At 45.0% G+C, this 16,058-nt stretch overlaps 2 protein-coding genes across 6 annotated transcripts in view; one reads left to right on the top strand and one right to left on the bottom strand.

Moving 5' to 3' along the window:
* The window catches only part of LOC121400965 (translation initiation factor IF-2-like), a 59,590-nt gene extending 48,714 nt beyond the window's left edge, over positions 1 to 10,876 (top strand). The window contains exons 1-4 of one of the 2 annotated variants that reach the window (XM_041585325.1): positions 9,209 to 9,368; positions 9,466 to 9,525; positions 9,673 to 9,746; positions 9,836 to 10,876. In XM_041585325.1, coding sequence (XP_041441259.1) covers positions 9,261 to 9,368; positions 9,466 to 9,525; positions 9,673 to 9,746; positions 9,836 to 10,838 — 1,245 coding nt within the window. In that variant the 5' untranslated portion in view covers positions 9,209 to 9,260 and the 3' untranslated portion in view covers positions 10,839 to 10,876. Of the gene's footprint in view, positions 1 to 9,208; positions 9,369 to 9,465; positions 9,526 to 9,672; positions 9,747 to 9,835 lie in introns of those variants that run through there. The other variant, XM_041585324.1, reaches the window with a different exon arrangement.
* Positions 1 to 16,058, bottom strand: part of LOC121400953 (interleukin-17 receptor A-like) — a 1,044,048-nt gene that overhangs the window by 812,119 nt on the left and 215,871 nt on the right. The window lies entirely within an intron of this gene.

Below are 16,058 nucleotides of genomic sequence, written 5' to 3'. Positions count from 1 at the left end.
ACCATCGCTCAGAGCGTATTCATTGCAGCCTCAGGGGCTGCTCAGCTAGCAACAACTGTTGGTTGAAGGACAAGCGTATTCTATAAATAAAAAGGCCAAATATGTACAACTATCTTATGAATATATATCTATTGCCTATTTATAAAGAGCCTGCTCGTGTAGCTCTGTCTTGGGTCGGTGAATTTGCCAAAACATTTTCATGTCCTTACCAGTAGATGGCAGCCTTTTTATAATAACTGACGTTGACTAACCAAATGCCAGCCATTCACTGACTGTCCCAAGATCTTTAGGAGAAACAAGGATGCTAAATAGTCACAGGCTGATTTTAATTAAAGGGGAACGATCGTGAAAATGAAAATTTATTATAAGCTTCATCAGATTGAAACTTTCTAAATACAATCAATTAAATATTCTGCATTGTTTCTGAAATAATCACGTTTATCTTCACTTTTCCTCTCTCAGCATCTGTTTCTCCTCATTCTGTCTTCATGCAGGAGTTGGGTGTCAATGATCCAATATATCTTTTGCCTAGAAGATGTATCAGAGCTCACTCTATTAAAATCACCAGACATCACGTCTCTCTACATGCAGGATTATTTTGTTAGATTTTTATTGTACTGGAATCAGTTATTTGAGTGACATCAGTTAGGAAAGGGAGCCCCCCTATAAGATATATTGGATAAATCATCTGACACCCAACTGCTGCATGAAGAGAGAAACTAATGCAGAATATTTAATTGATTGTATTTAGAAAGTTTCATATTTTAGTATGATGAAGCTTATATTAAATTTTCATTTTCAAGAAAGTTCGCTTTTAAGGTGAAAAACATAAAAACATAGGAAAATTCCAGAAAATTTACATCCACATGGGGTATTATACATGGAATTGGCTCTGTATTTATCCTACTGTGTGTTCTGGGGCATTATACATGGAATTGGCACTGTATTTATCTGCTGTGTGTTCTGGGGTATTATACATGGAATTGCCACTGTATTTATCTGCTGTGTGTTCTGGGGTATTATATATGGAATTGCCACTGTATTTATCCTGCTGTGGGTTCTGGGGTATTATACATGGAATTGGCACTGTATTTATTGGCTGTGTGTTCTGGGGTATTATACATGGAATTGGCACTGTATTTATTGGCTGTGTGTTATGGGGTATTATACATGGAATTGGCTCTGTATTTATCCTGCTGTGTGTTCTGGGGTATTATACATGGAATTGTCACTGTATTTATCCTGTTGTGTGTTCTGTGGTATTATACATGGAATTGGCACTGTATTTATCCTGCTGTGTGTTCTGGGGTATTATACATGGAATTGGCCATGTATTTATCCTGCTGTGTGTTCTGGGGTATTATACCGTATATACTCGAGTATAAGCCGACCCGTGTATAAGCCGAGGTACCTAATTTTACCTACAAAAACTGGGAAACCTTATTGACTCGAGTATAAGCCGAGGGTGCATTCCAGTACACATGAGATGCAATGCGAGAGAGAGGGAAACAAAAGAACTTGACATTCCATACTCTTATTGGGAGTATATGCTGTTGAACAATGACCAGACAGGGTTATAAGTCACTAGGAGGACAATGTTAATCTGAAACTCAGCAGCTATTGCAACTACAACTCCCAGAATCCTTTAGTGATTCAGACTGGCAAAGGCTGCTTGGAAATGCAGTATATAGTTAAAAGTTATCTGGCTGAGCCATGCTAACTACAGGTGACTTCTTGCCCTGCGGCTACTGCCCCCTCCCCCCCAGCAAGGCCTGTAGCAGCTACCGGTACTCACATGTAGCTCACATGGGCTCCAGTGGCTTGTCTGGCTGCGTGCTGGGGGCATCCACATTCTCTGTCGGCGTGTCGGCGGCTGTTGCGGGTCCGGGTTTGGGGCGGTGGAGGAGCCACTGTCTCACCAGTGTTGCGATGCGGCTGCTCCTCATTCTCCGTGCTGCTGTCGCATGTGTCATTTCGCTGGCGGGTTCCGGTGGTGGCAGGTAGATGGGGGCAGGGGCGGGAGCAGTTGCCCTGTAGGGTCCTGTCCGATGGGCCCCACTGTGGTGGCAGATCGGGTCCCCTGGCCAGGCGCCGTGCAGCTTAGCAGGCAGCAGGCCCTGTGGTGAGCGGGAGGACTGACAGCTTGAGCCAGCCAATAGTCTGGTGAGCTAGGGCAAGAGGCTGCCAGTTGGTTCGCTGTGTGGGCGGAGCTAGGCAAGTAGTATAGGGCCAGTGGGATGAGCGCGCATGGGAAGCCACTGCCGCATGGAGGAGATTACATGAGCGCGCTTCAGGTGATTGTGCACATCAACCCGAGTATAAGCCGAGGTACACTTTTTCAGCACATTTTGGATGCTGAAAAACTCGGCTTATACTCGAGTATATACGGTACATGTAATTGGCCCTGTATTTATCTGCTGTGTGTTCTGGGGTATTATACATGTAATTGTCACTGTATTTATCCTGCCATGTGTTCTGGGGTATTATACATGGAATTGGCCCTGTATTTATCCTACTGTGTGTTCTGCGTATTATACATGGAATTGCCACTGTATTTATCCTGCTGTGTGTTCTGGGGTATTATACATGGAATTGGCACTGTATTTATCCTTTTGTGTGTTCTGGGGTATTATACATGGAATTGGCCCTGTATTTATCCTGCTGTGGGTTCTGGGGTATTATACATGGAATTGGCACTGTATTTATCCTGCTGTGTGTTCTGGGGTATTATAAATGGAATTGGCCCAGTATTTATCCTGCTGTGGGTTCTGGGGTATTATACATGGAATTGGCCCTGTATTTATCCTGCTGTGTGTTCTGGGGTATTATAAATGGAATTGGCCCAGTATTTATCCTGCTGTGGGTTCTGGGGTATTATACATGGAATTGGCCCTGTATTTATCCTGCTGTGTGTTCTGGGGTATTATAAATGGAATTGGCCCTGTATTTATCTGCTGTGTGTTCTGGGGTATTATACACGGAATTGGCCCTGTATTTATCTGCTGTGTGTTCTGGGGTATTATAAATGGAATTGGTGCTGTATTTATCTGCCGTGTGTTCTGGGGTATTATACATGGAATTGGCCCTGTATTTATCCTACTGTGTGTTCTGGGGTATTATACATGGAATTGCCACTGTATTTATCCTGCTGTGTGTTCTGGGGCAATAATGGATTTTTCCCTGGGATACTATAAATGCATCTCATATACGTTGGTTCAGGAGTTATTAACAGGCAGCTGCTGCTTTCAATAGCAAGTACATTTACAAATAACTTTAAACCCATTTTTGGGAGCAGTTTTGTTATTTTGTTTCAATACGCAGCCTTCTACAGTCTCCACTTTTATCCTCCGTCGCGCCGTTAGATGAAGGCGCTGCTCTGATTCGTAGCCGGGCTGCCCCCTGCCTGGCGCTGCCCCCTTACATTTCATGCACATTAGCAAAAAGAAATGAGCCCATTAAAAGCAGCACAAAAATCGGATAACCTCCCTTATACATTATTAATGGCTGCCAGCTTACGGCAAAGCGATTTCACTTGTTTATAAACCTGCTGCTGGCTGCAACGCACGTTGGACCAGAGGGGGCAGAACTTTTTTAAATATAATTTTTCATAATCTGTGCACTCCTTCTATTCCTGCCTTTATTATCATAATCACTAATAACATAGAAAGTGACAACGGAATAAAAGGAAAGGAGGCTTCTGTAGATGAAATAGAATGGGGCAGTTATTTGCCCCCAAGTGCCAGTGAATTGCTGGGGAGTAACAAAGTTCCTGTGTAATTCTCGTATACGTCTTCTCTTTCCTTGTTGGCGCTATTTATACGATGCAGCCCAGCAAAGCCCCGATCAGCCTGTATAATGCTCAATAACTGTTCTACTGGGAAACAACGCTGCCCCAATCTCTCCATCGATCTGCTGCAGAAAAGTCAATCACTGGGCAAATTGGTTTTCGACAGCAACTTATTACTCCATTAAACTATTCCTGAAGTGACATTGCTAAACTAATGGAAAGGTTCTACTCACAGATAATATTCATTCTATTACTCGGAGTGTTCATGGTATTTATAAAGCTTTGTACAAATGTTGTGGGGCAAAGCTATTATCCCCACCGTTACTATAGGCAACATCTCTCCCTACTATACCTGCTATCCCACAGTCACACTCCCTTCCCAGAGACTATTATCCACTGTTACTATAGGCACCATCTCTCCCTACTATACCTGCTATCCCACAGTCACACTCCCTTCCCAGAGACTATTATCCACTGTTACTATAGGCACCATCTCTCCCTACTATACCTGCTATCCCACAGTCACACTCCCTTCCCAGAGACTATTATCCACTGTTACTATAGACACCATCTCTCCCTACTATACCTGCTATCCCACAGTCACACTCCCTTCCCAGAGACTATTATCCACTGTTACTATAGGCACCATCTCTCCCTACTATACCTGCTATCCCACAGTCACACTCCCTTCCCAGAGACTATTATCCACTGTTACTATAGGCACCATCTCTCCCTACTATACCTGCTATCCCACAGTCACACTCCCTTCCCAGAGACTATTATCCACTGTTACTATAGACACCATCTCTCCCTACTATACCTGCTATCCCACAGTCACACTCCCTTCCCAGAGACTATTATCCACTGTTACTATAGACACATCTCTCCCTACTATACCTGCTATCCCACAGTCACATTCCCTTCCCAGAGACTATTATCCCACTGTTACTATAGGCACCATCTCTCCCTACTATACCTGCTATCCCACAGTCACACTCCCTTCCCAGAGACTATTATCCACTGTTACTATAGACACCATCTCTCCCTACTATACCTGCTATCCCACAGTCACACTCCCTTCCCAGAGACTATTATCCACTGTTACTATAGACACCATCTTTCCCTACTATACCTGCTATCCCACAGTCACACTCCCTTCCCAGAGACTATTATCCCAGTTACTATATAATCCTACATTTAAATCACAGTTATTGACTCCATTTCTATCCACGGGGCAGTGATTGACTGTAAAATATACTGTTCCCTCACATAAAGTATAACACAAGGCAGATTTATAAGAGACAACAATACAAACCCTGTAATTCCCTGGAGTGGATGCAGAAACATCAAACCAGTCTGTGAGTGTCCCAGCGTATACAGAAACCTCAAAACACACACACACCATATAATACAACATTCAGGTTACGTTATAGTAGTATATATGGAGTGAATAAAAGTAAGTACAAGGCATAGAACGTGTAAATTTGGGGCAGAGGGGAGGAGATTTGAAATCTTACTTATTACAGAGGTTAAATGGAAATACAAACTAAGGACTAGGCAGCCTCAAGGGTTAAATTCGGGGTTTTGCATAAGCTGTAATTTTTAGCGCATGAGAAATCTAGTAGGGATCGCAAAAAATGAATTCATTCATTTTGCTATTAAAAACTTATAATTATTACTTATATGAAATTAAGCACCTAATCTGTTATATAAGAGCGATTATATCGCAAAGTAGAAAACTTCTAATGAAAAAAACCCACAATTGCTTTACAACAGGAAATGTAGTAACAATTTGTAATTTATGAACTTTATGATACATTTAACTAATATGAAGTAGTGATGTGCGGGTCGGGTTTTTCTCCGCGCCCAATGCCTGACTTTCTTCTTCCCTTTATAGATCCAACCCGTTGATGATGTCACAAAAAGGGGCGGGGTGAGCAGGCGCACAGATATAAAGCCGGAAGTTGAAGGTGGGGTGCGGGGACGGCCTGAACCAGACCAACCCGCAGGTCCCCCAGGTATTGGGCTGGCCGCACATCACTACTGTCAAGTCTTTTAACTAGATTGTTTTTAATCATTTTTTCAATGTATTGATAATTGCCATGTTAATTGATAGAATAGAAAATACGGCTCTGACTCACCGCGAGCCTTCTTTGCAATACAGGCGGCCCATGGATGTGTCTCCGGGTGCTGGATTCTCTTGGCGTCCCACGCCGCACTGAATAGGAAGAAGAAAAAACAAAGTTTCTGCTCACCGGAGTGTTTTAACATCCAAAATCTTTATTGATCCATAATAACGGACATGCTCACGATTAAGGCCGTCTGCGCCCGAAACGCGTCGCATAGTTAGATTGGTGGGAGTTTAATAGACAAAGAGGATATAGCCACTACGGGTGCTGGATATATGTATATATAATTTGTGTGCTATGAACAACAGCAGCAGCACTGATTGGAACCCTGGCTGATGAATGTATGGATCCAACAGACTCAATAGGCCACACATACAAAGCAATGCTCAGTGTACTTAATAGGCTGTGTATGTACTGCACATCTAATTAGAAATAAATGTCATATAAACCTCACTCATCAAAAGGGGACACTTGCCCTTTAAGAGCAGGAAACAGAGGTGACTTCACCCTGGGGATGTGACAGTTGGTTCAGTCCGTTGGTTGGCCCTGTGGTGAGAGGTAAGTGGACTTTCCCTCTGGGAGACTTCTTGTCAAAAAACTTTATTTTAGGGCAAAAAGAGGCAGGAATTTGGGCAATGTTTTCCCCCCAGACTAGTGGGTGTTGCGCCTCCCACTGATTTTAGTGAATTTGGAGAATTTCCCCCTAAAATGTGCTTGGGAGGAGCCTTTAATCTTAGTGCTGGTTGGGAGACACAGACCAGGATTTGTCAGTTATACAGGAATGTCAGCAAATATTCACATTTATTAATGAAGGGAACATTTGGGGACCCCTGTACCTCACCATAAGCTGCTTAATTCGTGTTCCCAGTACTGACAGGCTCCTTAGAGATTTGCCCCTCTGCCCCCTGGTATCTGCCCCCAGCCCTGCTCTTATGTACCAACATTGTAGCTAAATACATGTTCCCTTTATCCAAGTCTGGAACTAGGGGTGGGAAGCAGAGGCACGTGCCATAGGGACAGTAGGGGGTGATAGTAAATGAGTGGGGGACATACAGCAGGTCCCATAGAAGAGAGATGACTTTACCCATAGGGATTTGACAGTTGGTTTTGTCCGTTGGTTGGCTCAGTGTTAAGTGTATATTCCCTCCAAGACATTTTTTTGCCAAATATCCCTTATATAAGTGAAAAAAGGGATAGTTGGTGCCCCCCAGTCTGGAACTAGGGCTGGGAAGCAGAGGCACGTGCCATGGGGACAGTAGGGGGGTGATAGTAAATGAATGGGGGGACATACAGCAGGTCCCATAGAAGAAAGATGTATTTAGATCTAAGGATTTGACAGTTGGTTTAGTCCATTGGTTGGCACAGTGGTGAGTGTATATTCCCTCAGGGGTTATTTTTTGCCAAATATCCCTTATATTAGTGAAAAAAGGGATAGTTGGTGCCCCCCAGTCTGTAACTAGGGGTGGGAAGCAGAGGCACGTGCCATGGGGACAGTAGGGGGTGATGGTAATTGAGTGGGAGGGACATACAGCAGGTCCCATAGAAGAGAGATGACTTTACCCATAGGGATTTGACAGTTGGTTTAGTCCGTTGGTTGGCTCTGGGTTAAGTGTATATTCCCTCTGGGGTTATTTGACAAATTACTTTTACTACAATAAAACAAAAGGGCCCAGGACCTGACAAAGCTCAAATTTAGGGGACAATAGATCTCTGCCTTCCTCTGTATTATATAGGAAATATTAAGCGCTAAATTCATTAACTTGCCTTTTTATTCTCTTTTCTATACAGATTGCTACAGAGCTTTTCCTGCTTTTTTTGGACTGTGATTTTGCTGTTACACCTGCCTGATAACACCTGGGTTTATTTTTGGCTTCTCCATTGTTCAGTCACATCCATCTTCATCTGAACAGTGTAAGAGAGAGCCAGGGGTTCCTTAGGGAGACCCCCTTGGGGTGCCCCGGCCTTGGGCCGCCCCCTATTTTTTTTTTTTAACATCGGAGAATCTTCTTGAAGAGGTAAATCTTGCAAATTCAACTGATTCAGCACATGATTTCTTCTTCAGCAAATCTGCCCTAAATTCACCTGAGGGGGGTCCCACGTGGCTTTGTGCATATGAGCCCATACGGTTACTGTATATGGGATTTATAAGAAGCCAATCCATCGCTATCAGCAGCATTAATAATACAAATAGGGGAATATACAGAAGGAAATAATTGCCTTTAACTTTACTTTTAGTATGTTATAGGATGGCTAACTCTTAGCAACTTTTCAATTGGTCTTCATTAAAGTTTTTTTATAGCTGCTGAATAAAAAGCTAAATAACTCAGAAATAACACAAATTATAAAAAATGAAACCCAAGTGCAAATTGTCTCAGAATATCACTCTCTATATCATACTAAACGTTTATTTAAAGGTGAACAAACCCTGTAACCGTGACTTCATTTTGCCTGATTGTGTCCATTTGTCCCTTTAGGTGTCGACGATGGAGGAGATAACGATCAAGACATCTCTCCTGGTAATGCCTCAGTGTAAAATAAATCCTCTCTCATCTGAACTGCTGTTTCCCTTTCACTCTTCTATATAAGCTCTCCTTAAGCAGCTGTCTGTCTGTCTGTCTGTCTGCACTGCTTCCTTTTATACATACAGGTGGGAGCTGCCATACCATTTGCCTCTGTGCGGGTAGAACTGACATCCAGGAAAAACAACCACTACGTTTATTTCCATTTTTCAGAATAAAATCACCTTATTCCTGGAATGTTTGCCCCATAGAAACCCCAAACCCTTTCCTGTCTCTATTCTCCTCAGATTCAGACTGACTGTGAGCAGCATTTAGAGCCATTTAGTATTCTGTCCCTAATGCTCTTTCCTTTCACTTACAGACGCTGTACGTCGTCCTGGAGGACTTCAGGGAGGAAGACACCGACTTTAAGGCCCTTGCCTCCTATTACGGTAAAATCCTATTTTATTTATCAGTTCCTACGTTTTATTATATGTGAATTCCTTTCCCCCTTTAGCTCAGTATTTAACATAAATGTGTTTTTCCCACAGAACATCACTACCGGGTCCACTTCGGCAAGAACGTCGTCCTGTAAGTAAAACATAAATGCTCTTATTACATGTTGGGAATCATTTGCTATTGCCCCAGGGGTAAGTGCAAGGGCAATAAGGCTGGAAAATGTTTTTATTAATGCTCAGTGATATTTTTCTTTTTCAGAGAGGACTTTATTCTTCGCTATTACTTCGACCCCAGGACGACGCACAGAGACAACATTTACGAGTACTGGGTGATGATCGATTATCTGGTATGTAATGCAGAACAGATGTCTAGATAAATAGAGAAGAAATGATATTAGATTGCCAGCTCTTGTGTAACACTGCTACTTTCTTTATGTTACAGGAAGTACTCGAGAGGGAGTGTATCGCCCTCTACAGTGAGGAGTTGCTGCCTCCTGTAAGTGTCACTATTATTATTATTATAGGAGAGGTTATTATTCACTGTGTGTCTCTATAATAATTCTATTATTAACATTGACTCTCTCCTTCCACAGGAAGCATCATCGGAACACTGGAGATGGGGGCAGCATGTCGAGTATCTGCGGCTGCAGAATGTAAGTTCCCCCATCACATGGGAATCCCACACCCTCACTGCCCTCAGCGTATAAAGGTACTATTAGCAGCACATATACAGACATAATCATAACGGTCTCCTTTCTTTCCCCTTTGCTCCTATCCTTGTGCCTCCCCTGCACCCGCAGACTATCCAATGGCACCTTCACCAGCTTGCCATGACGCTCTGGGAGAGGGAGCAGAAGCTGCAGGAGGCTGCTGGGTATGTATTTTGCACTAAATACTTTCAATTACACTTACTGTCACTTAAGAATAATGACAATAACGATATTTCTTTCCCTTCAAACCTAGTGAGGAACAACAGGCAAGTCCTGCAGCTGAGGGAGAAGAGGAAGGAGCTCCTGCAGCAGAGGAGGAGAAGGAAGAGGGAGCTCCTGGAGAACAACAAGCTCCTGCAGCAGAGAAGGTGGAGGGAGAACAGGGAGCCCCTGGGGACGTACCACATCCTACACAGGAGGAGGAGAAAGACGAGGGAGCTCTTGAAGAACAACAAGCTCCTGCAGCAGAGGAGGAGAATGAAGACGGAGCTCCAGAAGAACAGCAAGCTCCTGCAGCGGAGCAGGAGATAGAAGAGGGAGCCCCTGGGGAACAGCAAGCTCCTGCTGCTGAGGAGAAGAAAGAGGGAGCTGATGGATCACAGCAAGCTCCTGCAGCACAAGAGGAGAAGGAAGAGGGAGCTCCAGGAGAACAGCAAGCTCCTGCAGCGGAGGAGGAGAAGGAAGAAAAGGGAGCTAATGAAGAACAGCAAGCTCCTGCAGTGAAGGAGGAAAGAGAAGAGGGAGCTGAAGGAGAACAGCAAGCTCCTGCTGCTGAGGAGGAGGAGAAAGCCCGTGGGGAACAACCAGCTGCTGCAGCGGAGGAGGAGAAAGAAGAAGGAGCTCCAGAAGAACAACAAGCTCCTGCAGTGGAGGAGGAGAGAGAAGCTCCTGCTGCAGAGGATGATGAGAGAGAAGAGGGAGCCCCTGGACAAGAGCAAGCTCCTGCTGCTGCTGAGGAGGAGAGAGAAGAGGGAGCCCCTGAGGAACAACAGGCTCCTGCACCGGAGGAGGAGAAAGAAGAGGAAGTAGCTACAGAACAAGCTCCTGAGATGGAAGAAACCATCGAAGATCCTCCGGTGGTAGAAAGGCCGACCCTCCGAAAACGGGTCAAGAAGGCCATAATGAAGAGGCTTCGCAGGGTTTGGGTAATGTATCAATTTACTGACAATTACCCTTCTTCTAGAGATACCTCATGTTGTCCAATGCAGCTCCACTTTACTTCCTGCTCTTCTGAGCATTTTCAATCAGAACAATAGAAAGGAAGTCATACACCCTGTCTGTTGAGCCCGCAGGCTGATCACTTTGAGGGCGCACCCCATAGACCAATGTTTGGCTGCCTTTAGGGTGTAAGAGGTTGCTGACAGGGATCTAAGTCTGCAGATAAAGTGTTGATTGTATAGTAGGCCAATAAGACCCAAACAGTCCCCAAAGGCCCAACAAATAGTGCGCTCTTAAAGCAACAGCGAGCCTTTAATATCATAAAGAAACAAGTGTTTGTCTTTATTCTTATCTTAACATTTTCTAAATCTTTTGTTTTCAGCATTCCACCCAAAGACTCACCTGCTGCCGCCGACCCTCCACCACGGCCTAAATCCTTTCCTTCCTACCGACCTATCCCGAGAGCGTATGTCTGTGTGTGTCTGTCTGTTATGTACAGGAGGGAGAGTAGGGGGTTGTGTATAGGAGGGAGAGTAGGGGGTTGTGTACAGGAGGGTGAGTGGGGGTTATGTACAGGAGGGAGAGTGGGGGTTGTGTACAGGAGGGAGAGTAGTGGGTTGTGTATAGGAGGGAGAGTGGGGGTTATGTACAGGAGGGAGAGTGGGGTTTGTGTACAGGAGGGAGAGTGTGGTTTGTGAATAGGAGGGAGAGTAGGGGGTTGTGTACAGGAGGGAGAGTAGGGGGTTGTGTACAGGAGGAAGAGTAGGGGGTTGTGTACAGGAGGGAGAGTAGGGGGTTGTGTACAGGAGGGAGAGTGGGGTTTGTGTATAGGAGGGAGAGTGTGGTTTGTGAATAGGAGGGAGAGTAGGGGGTTGTGTACAGGAGGGAGAGTAGGGGGTTGTGTACAGGAGGGAGAGTAGGGGGTTGTGTACAGGAGGGAGAGTAGGGGGTTGTGTACAGGAGGGAGAGTAGGGGGTTGTGTACAGGAGGGAGAGTAGGGGGTTGTGTACAGGAGGGAGAGTGGGGTTTGTGTATAGGAGGGAGAGTGGGGGTTGTGTATAGGAGGGAGAGTATGGGGTAATGTACAGGAGGGTGAGTGGGGGTTATGTACAGGAGGGAGAGTGGGGGTTATGTACAGGAGGGAGAGTGGGGTTTGTGTATAGGAGGGAGAGTAGGGGGTTGTGTACAGGAGGGAGAGTAGGGGGTTGTGTACAGGAGGGAGAGTGGGGTTTGTGTATAGAAGGGAGAGTGTGGTTTGTGTATAGGAGGGAGAGTGGGGGTTGTGTACAGGAGGGAGAGTAGGGGGTTATGTACAGGAGGAAGAGTGGCGGTTGTGTATAGGAGGGAGAGTGGGGTTTGTGTATAGGAGGGAGAGTGTTGGGTTTGTGTATAGGAGGGAGAGTGGGGTTTGTGTATAGGAGGGAGAGTGGGGGTTGTGTATAGGAGGGAAAGTGTGGGTTGTGTACAGGAGGGAGAGTGGGGTTTGTGTATAGGAGGGAGAGTAGGGGGTTATGTAAAGGAGGGAGAGTGGGGGTTATGTATAGGAGGGAGAGTAGGGGGTTGTGTACAGGAGGGAGAGTAGCGGGTTACGTATAGGAGGGAGAGTGGGGGGTAGTGTATAGGAGGGAGAGTGGGGGTTACGTATAGGAGGGAGAGTGGGGGTTATGTATAGGATGGAGAGTAGGGGGTTGTGTATAGGAGGGAGAGTGAAGTGTGGGTTATGTATAGGAGGGAGAGTAGGGGGTAGTGTATAGGAGGGAGAGTGGGGGTTACGTATAGGAGGGAGAGTGGGGGTTATGTATAGGATGGAGAGTGGGGGTTGTGTATAGGAGGGAGAGTGAAGTGTGGGTTATGTATAGGAGGGAGAGTAGGGGGTAGTGTATAGGAGGGAGAGTGGGGGTTACGTATAGGAGGGAGAGTGGGGGTTATGTATAGGATGGAGAGTAGGGGGTTGTGTATAGGAGAAGGTTGAGGGGGGTGTATAGGTGAGGGGTGAATAGGAGGTGGGGGTGTATAGGTAGGGGGCGGGGGGGTCTAGCCATGATCCAGGGTGTAGAACCGACTGCCGTTTCTAGGAGTCAGGAAGGAATTTTTACCTTCAGTGCAGATTGGCCCCCATAGCACTCTAGGGTTTTTCTCCTTCCTCTGGATCATCCACTGTTAGGGAGGCCCAAATATAAATTGCCTATTAATTGTAATAAATCCTGTGCTCACCGCCAGGTTTCTCCATAAATATGTCTCTGTGTTTTTCTTTAATCCCTATGGTGAATATTGAGGGAAGGGGCTCCTGTGCCTCGTTCTACTAAAGATGACTGAGCGGTTGTATGAGGCTAAAACTGGGTGGTGGTGCTGATACAGGGGTTTAGTTGAAGAAGAGAATGGGTTAATATCTCTGCAGGGTTAATTGATTAATATGTACATGACGGGGCTGAAAGACATAGGGACACATACTGATCTCTAATGATTGGAGGGAACTAGAATATTGCTTTACTCCATAGGCCACAATGTAACAGCATTTCCATTCAAGTCCAAGGCCCCTTTCTTAACACTGGAATTCCATCCACTTCCCACCAGCCTATTGTCACTATACCAGACATTTAGTATATGAAGGAGCTTGATATTGGCCAATGACTAAGCTGCATTTGTTTTTTGGGTACCACTTTCTCCAGGTTATGAGACGTCCTTTTGGGGTGGGGGGTTCCTGCTAAAGCGATTGAGTTAAAAACATTGGTGGCCTGGGGCCCTAAGAGTTAAAAACATTGGTGATCTGGGGCCCTAAGAGTTAAAAACATTGGTGGCCTGGGGCCCTAAGAGTTAAAAACATTGGTGGCTTGGGGCCCTAAGAGTTAAAAACATTGGTGGCCTGGGGCCCTAAGAGTTAAAAACATTGGTGGCTTGGGGCCCTAAGAGTTAAAAACATTGGTGGCTTGGGGCCCTAAGAGTTAAAAACATTGGTGGCCTGGGGCCCTAAGAGTTAAAAACATTGGTGGCCTGGGGCCCTAAGAGTTAAAAACATTGGTGGCCTGGGGCCCTAAGAGTTAAAAACATTGGTGGCCTGGGGCCCTAAGAGTTAAAAACATTGGTGGCCTGGGGCCCTAAGAGTTAAAAACATTGGTGGCCTGGGGCCCTAAGAGTTAAAAACACTGGTGGCCTGGGGCCCTAAGAGTTAAAAACATTGGTGTCCTGGGGCCCTAAGAGTTAAAAACATTGGTGGCCTGGGGCCCTAAGAGTTAAAAACATTGGTGTCCTGGGGCCCTAAGAGTTAAAAACATTGGTGGCCTGGGGCCCTAAGAGTTGTAAGTGGAACTGAGATAACCCCTCGTAAATTCATGGAATATGAATAGGAGTGGCCTGAATAGAGTTATAGAAAGACGCGATAACAATAAATGTGTAGCCTTACAGAGCATTGGTTTTAGATGGGGTCAGTGACCCCCCCATTTGAAAGCTGGAAAGAGTCTGAAAAATAAAACAAAAATATTGAAAAAAAAAACTAACGAAGGCCAATTGAAAAGTTGTTTAGAATCGGCCATTCTATAAAATACTTAAAGTTAACTTAAAGGTGAACCACCTGTTTAATATGGTGGCCCCACCCTGGACCTGTAACCCACACCCACATTTTTACCTACCTGACCCGCAACTGCCTGATCTGCAAACTGATCTGCGACACACTGACCACCATAAAGCAGGAAGTGCCGTTGCTGGAAACGGGAAGTGACATCATCATTAGTGGGCTAGGCAGAAAAAAAATAATTTTATAAACTTTTAAAGGAATAAAACATGTTACTGTGTCTCACACCCACTTGTTGCCTTGAATTTATTGCAGAAAAACTCAAGACATCAAGAGTCTGATGAGTAAATAAAAGCCTCATAAATCATATCATGTCCCCCCGCTGTCAGCCGAGTCCATTTGTTGTTCTGTCGGGCTGTGAAATTTCTCCTTGTTTATCTGGAAATGTTCCAGCTCATCCCTTCATCAATCAATAGAATGTTCTGCATTGTCTCCTATAGAGGGGAGCGGGATGAAGAGTCACCCACAGCTGCACCCTTTCTCCCACTCCCAATGACCCAGGAGGTTTGTGCTCCGTGTGTATCGGGGTCCCTACAAATATACTTATTGCTTGTGTGCCCTTTATTCTAACCCCATCCTCTTCTACAATCACTTTTCTCTATAATGTCACGATACCAAAGGCCGTGGGTTTTGGCCCAAAAATAATGTGGACGATTTTCTGAGGTTCGGTGAAGCCGGTGCCGTCCAGCACCGGTGTTAATAGTAATTTAGAAAGAAAGAAGCTCATAGACATGAACAACTGTCTGATCGGTAAATAAAAGGCGGATAAAGTCCCTCGTACCCAGTGTGTTACAGTTGACAAACAAGCCCATTTATTGTGGAGGAGAAAACGTGACTTTGCTGATAGAAGTGAATCCTCGTCAGTCTGCTCTATGGACTCCCATTCAATAATCGCACGCAATAACGTGGAAGTAATTATTCTGCCGAGAGATTCTAATGAGCTTTTAGTTTTCTATCCGTGCAAACGTTGCTCAGAGACGCGTTGTGGTTTCCGATGGTGAGTGTGTGGCAAGGTTGTGCTGGGTTCTTATCAGAGGTTCCCAGACTGTAGAGCTTGACACCCTTGGGGGCCTGGAGCAGTGACAGCAGAGTAGCTCGGGTGAGATTTGGGGAGAAAACATATTTGTTCTCCCCCCTGAACACCAAGTTTGAAGGGCAGTTAAGATAAGATTTTGGATGTCTTTTTTTCCCCAAGATATCACTGAAAGATCATCTTGAAGGCCAGTTAGGGTAAGACTTCTGGTGTACGTCTATTTTCTGTCCTACATGTCCCTGAAAGACAATCATGAAGGCCAGTAAGGGTAAGATTTAGAGTAAGCTTTGCTGACCTAGTTACCCCTGAAAAGCCACCTTGAAAGGCCATTTCAGTGAGATTTGGGGTGAAGTTATCTGATGTCCGAGATATTCTAGGTACTATGGCTCAATAGCTGATGATTTCATATATCGTAGATACCTCTGAAAGACCATCATGAAGGCCAATTAGGGGAAAATGTGGTTTAAGTGTCTGTTTGATGTCCTAGATACCACCGAAAGATCATCTTGAAGGCCATTGGGGCCAGTTAGGGTGAGATTTGGGAAGAATGCCCAGGATACAAAATTACCTTGATGGTTCGTTAGGTTAGAATTTGGGGTCTAATGTTTGAAACCATGGCTGATAGACATTGATACTTCCTACATGTGGAACTTTGTTATGAACTAAAGGGGGGGCTGAACAAAAGCTGGACCTCCTACTACAGGATCTATCTTTTTA

This window comes from Xenopus laevis, chromosome 3L (genome assembly GCF_017654675.1).
Source record: "Xenopus laevis strain J_2021 chromosome 3L, Xenopus_laevis_v10.1, whole genome shotgun sequence".
Classification (NCBI taxonomy): Eukaryota; Metazoa; Chordata; class Amphibia; order Anura; family Pipidae; genus Xenopus; species Xenopus laevis.
The sequence above is the reverse complement of the archived record's forward strand: the minus strand, read 5'-3'. Positions and strand labels throughout refer to the sequence as shown.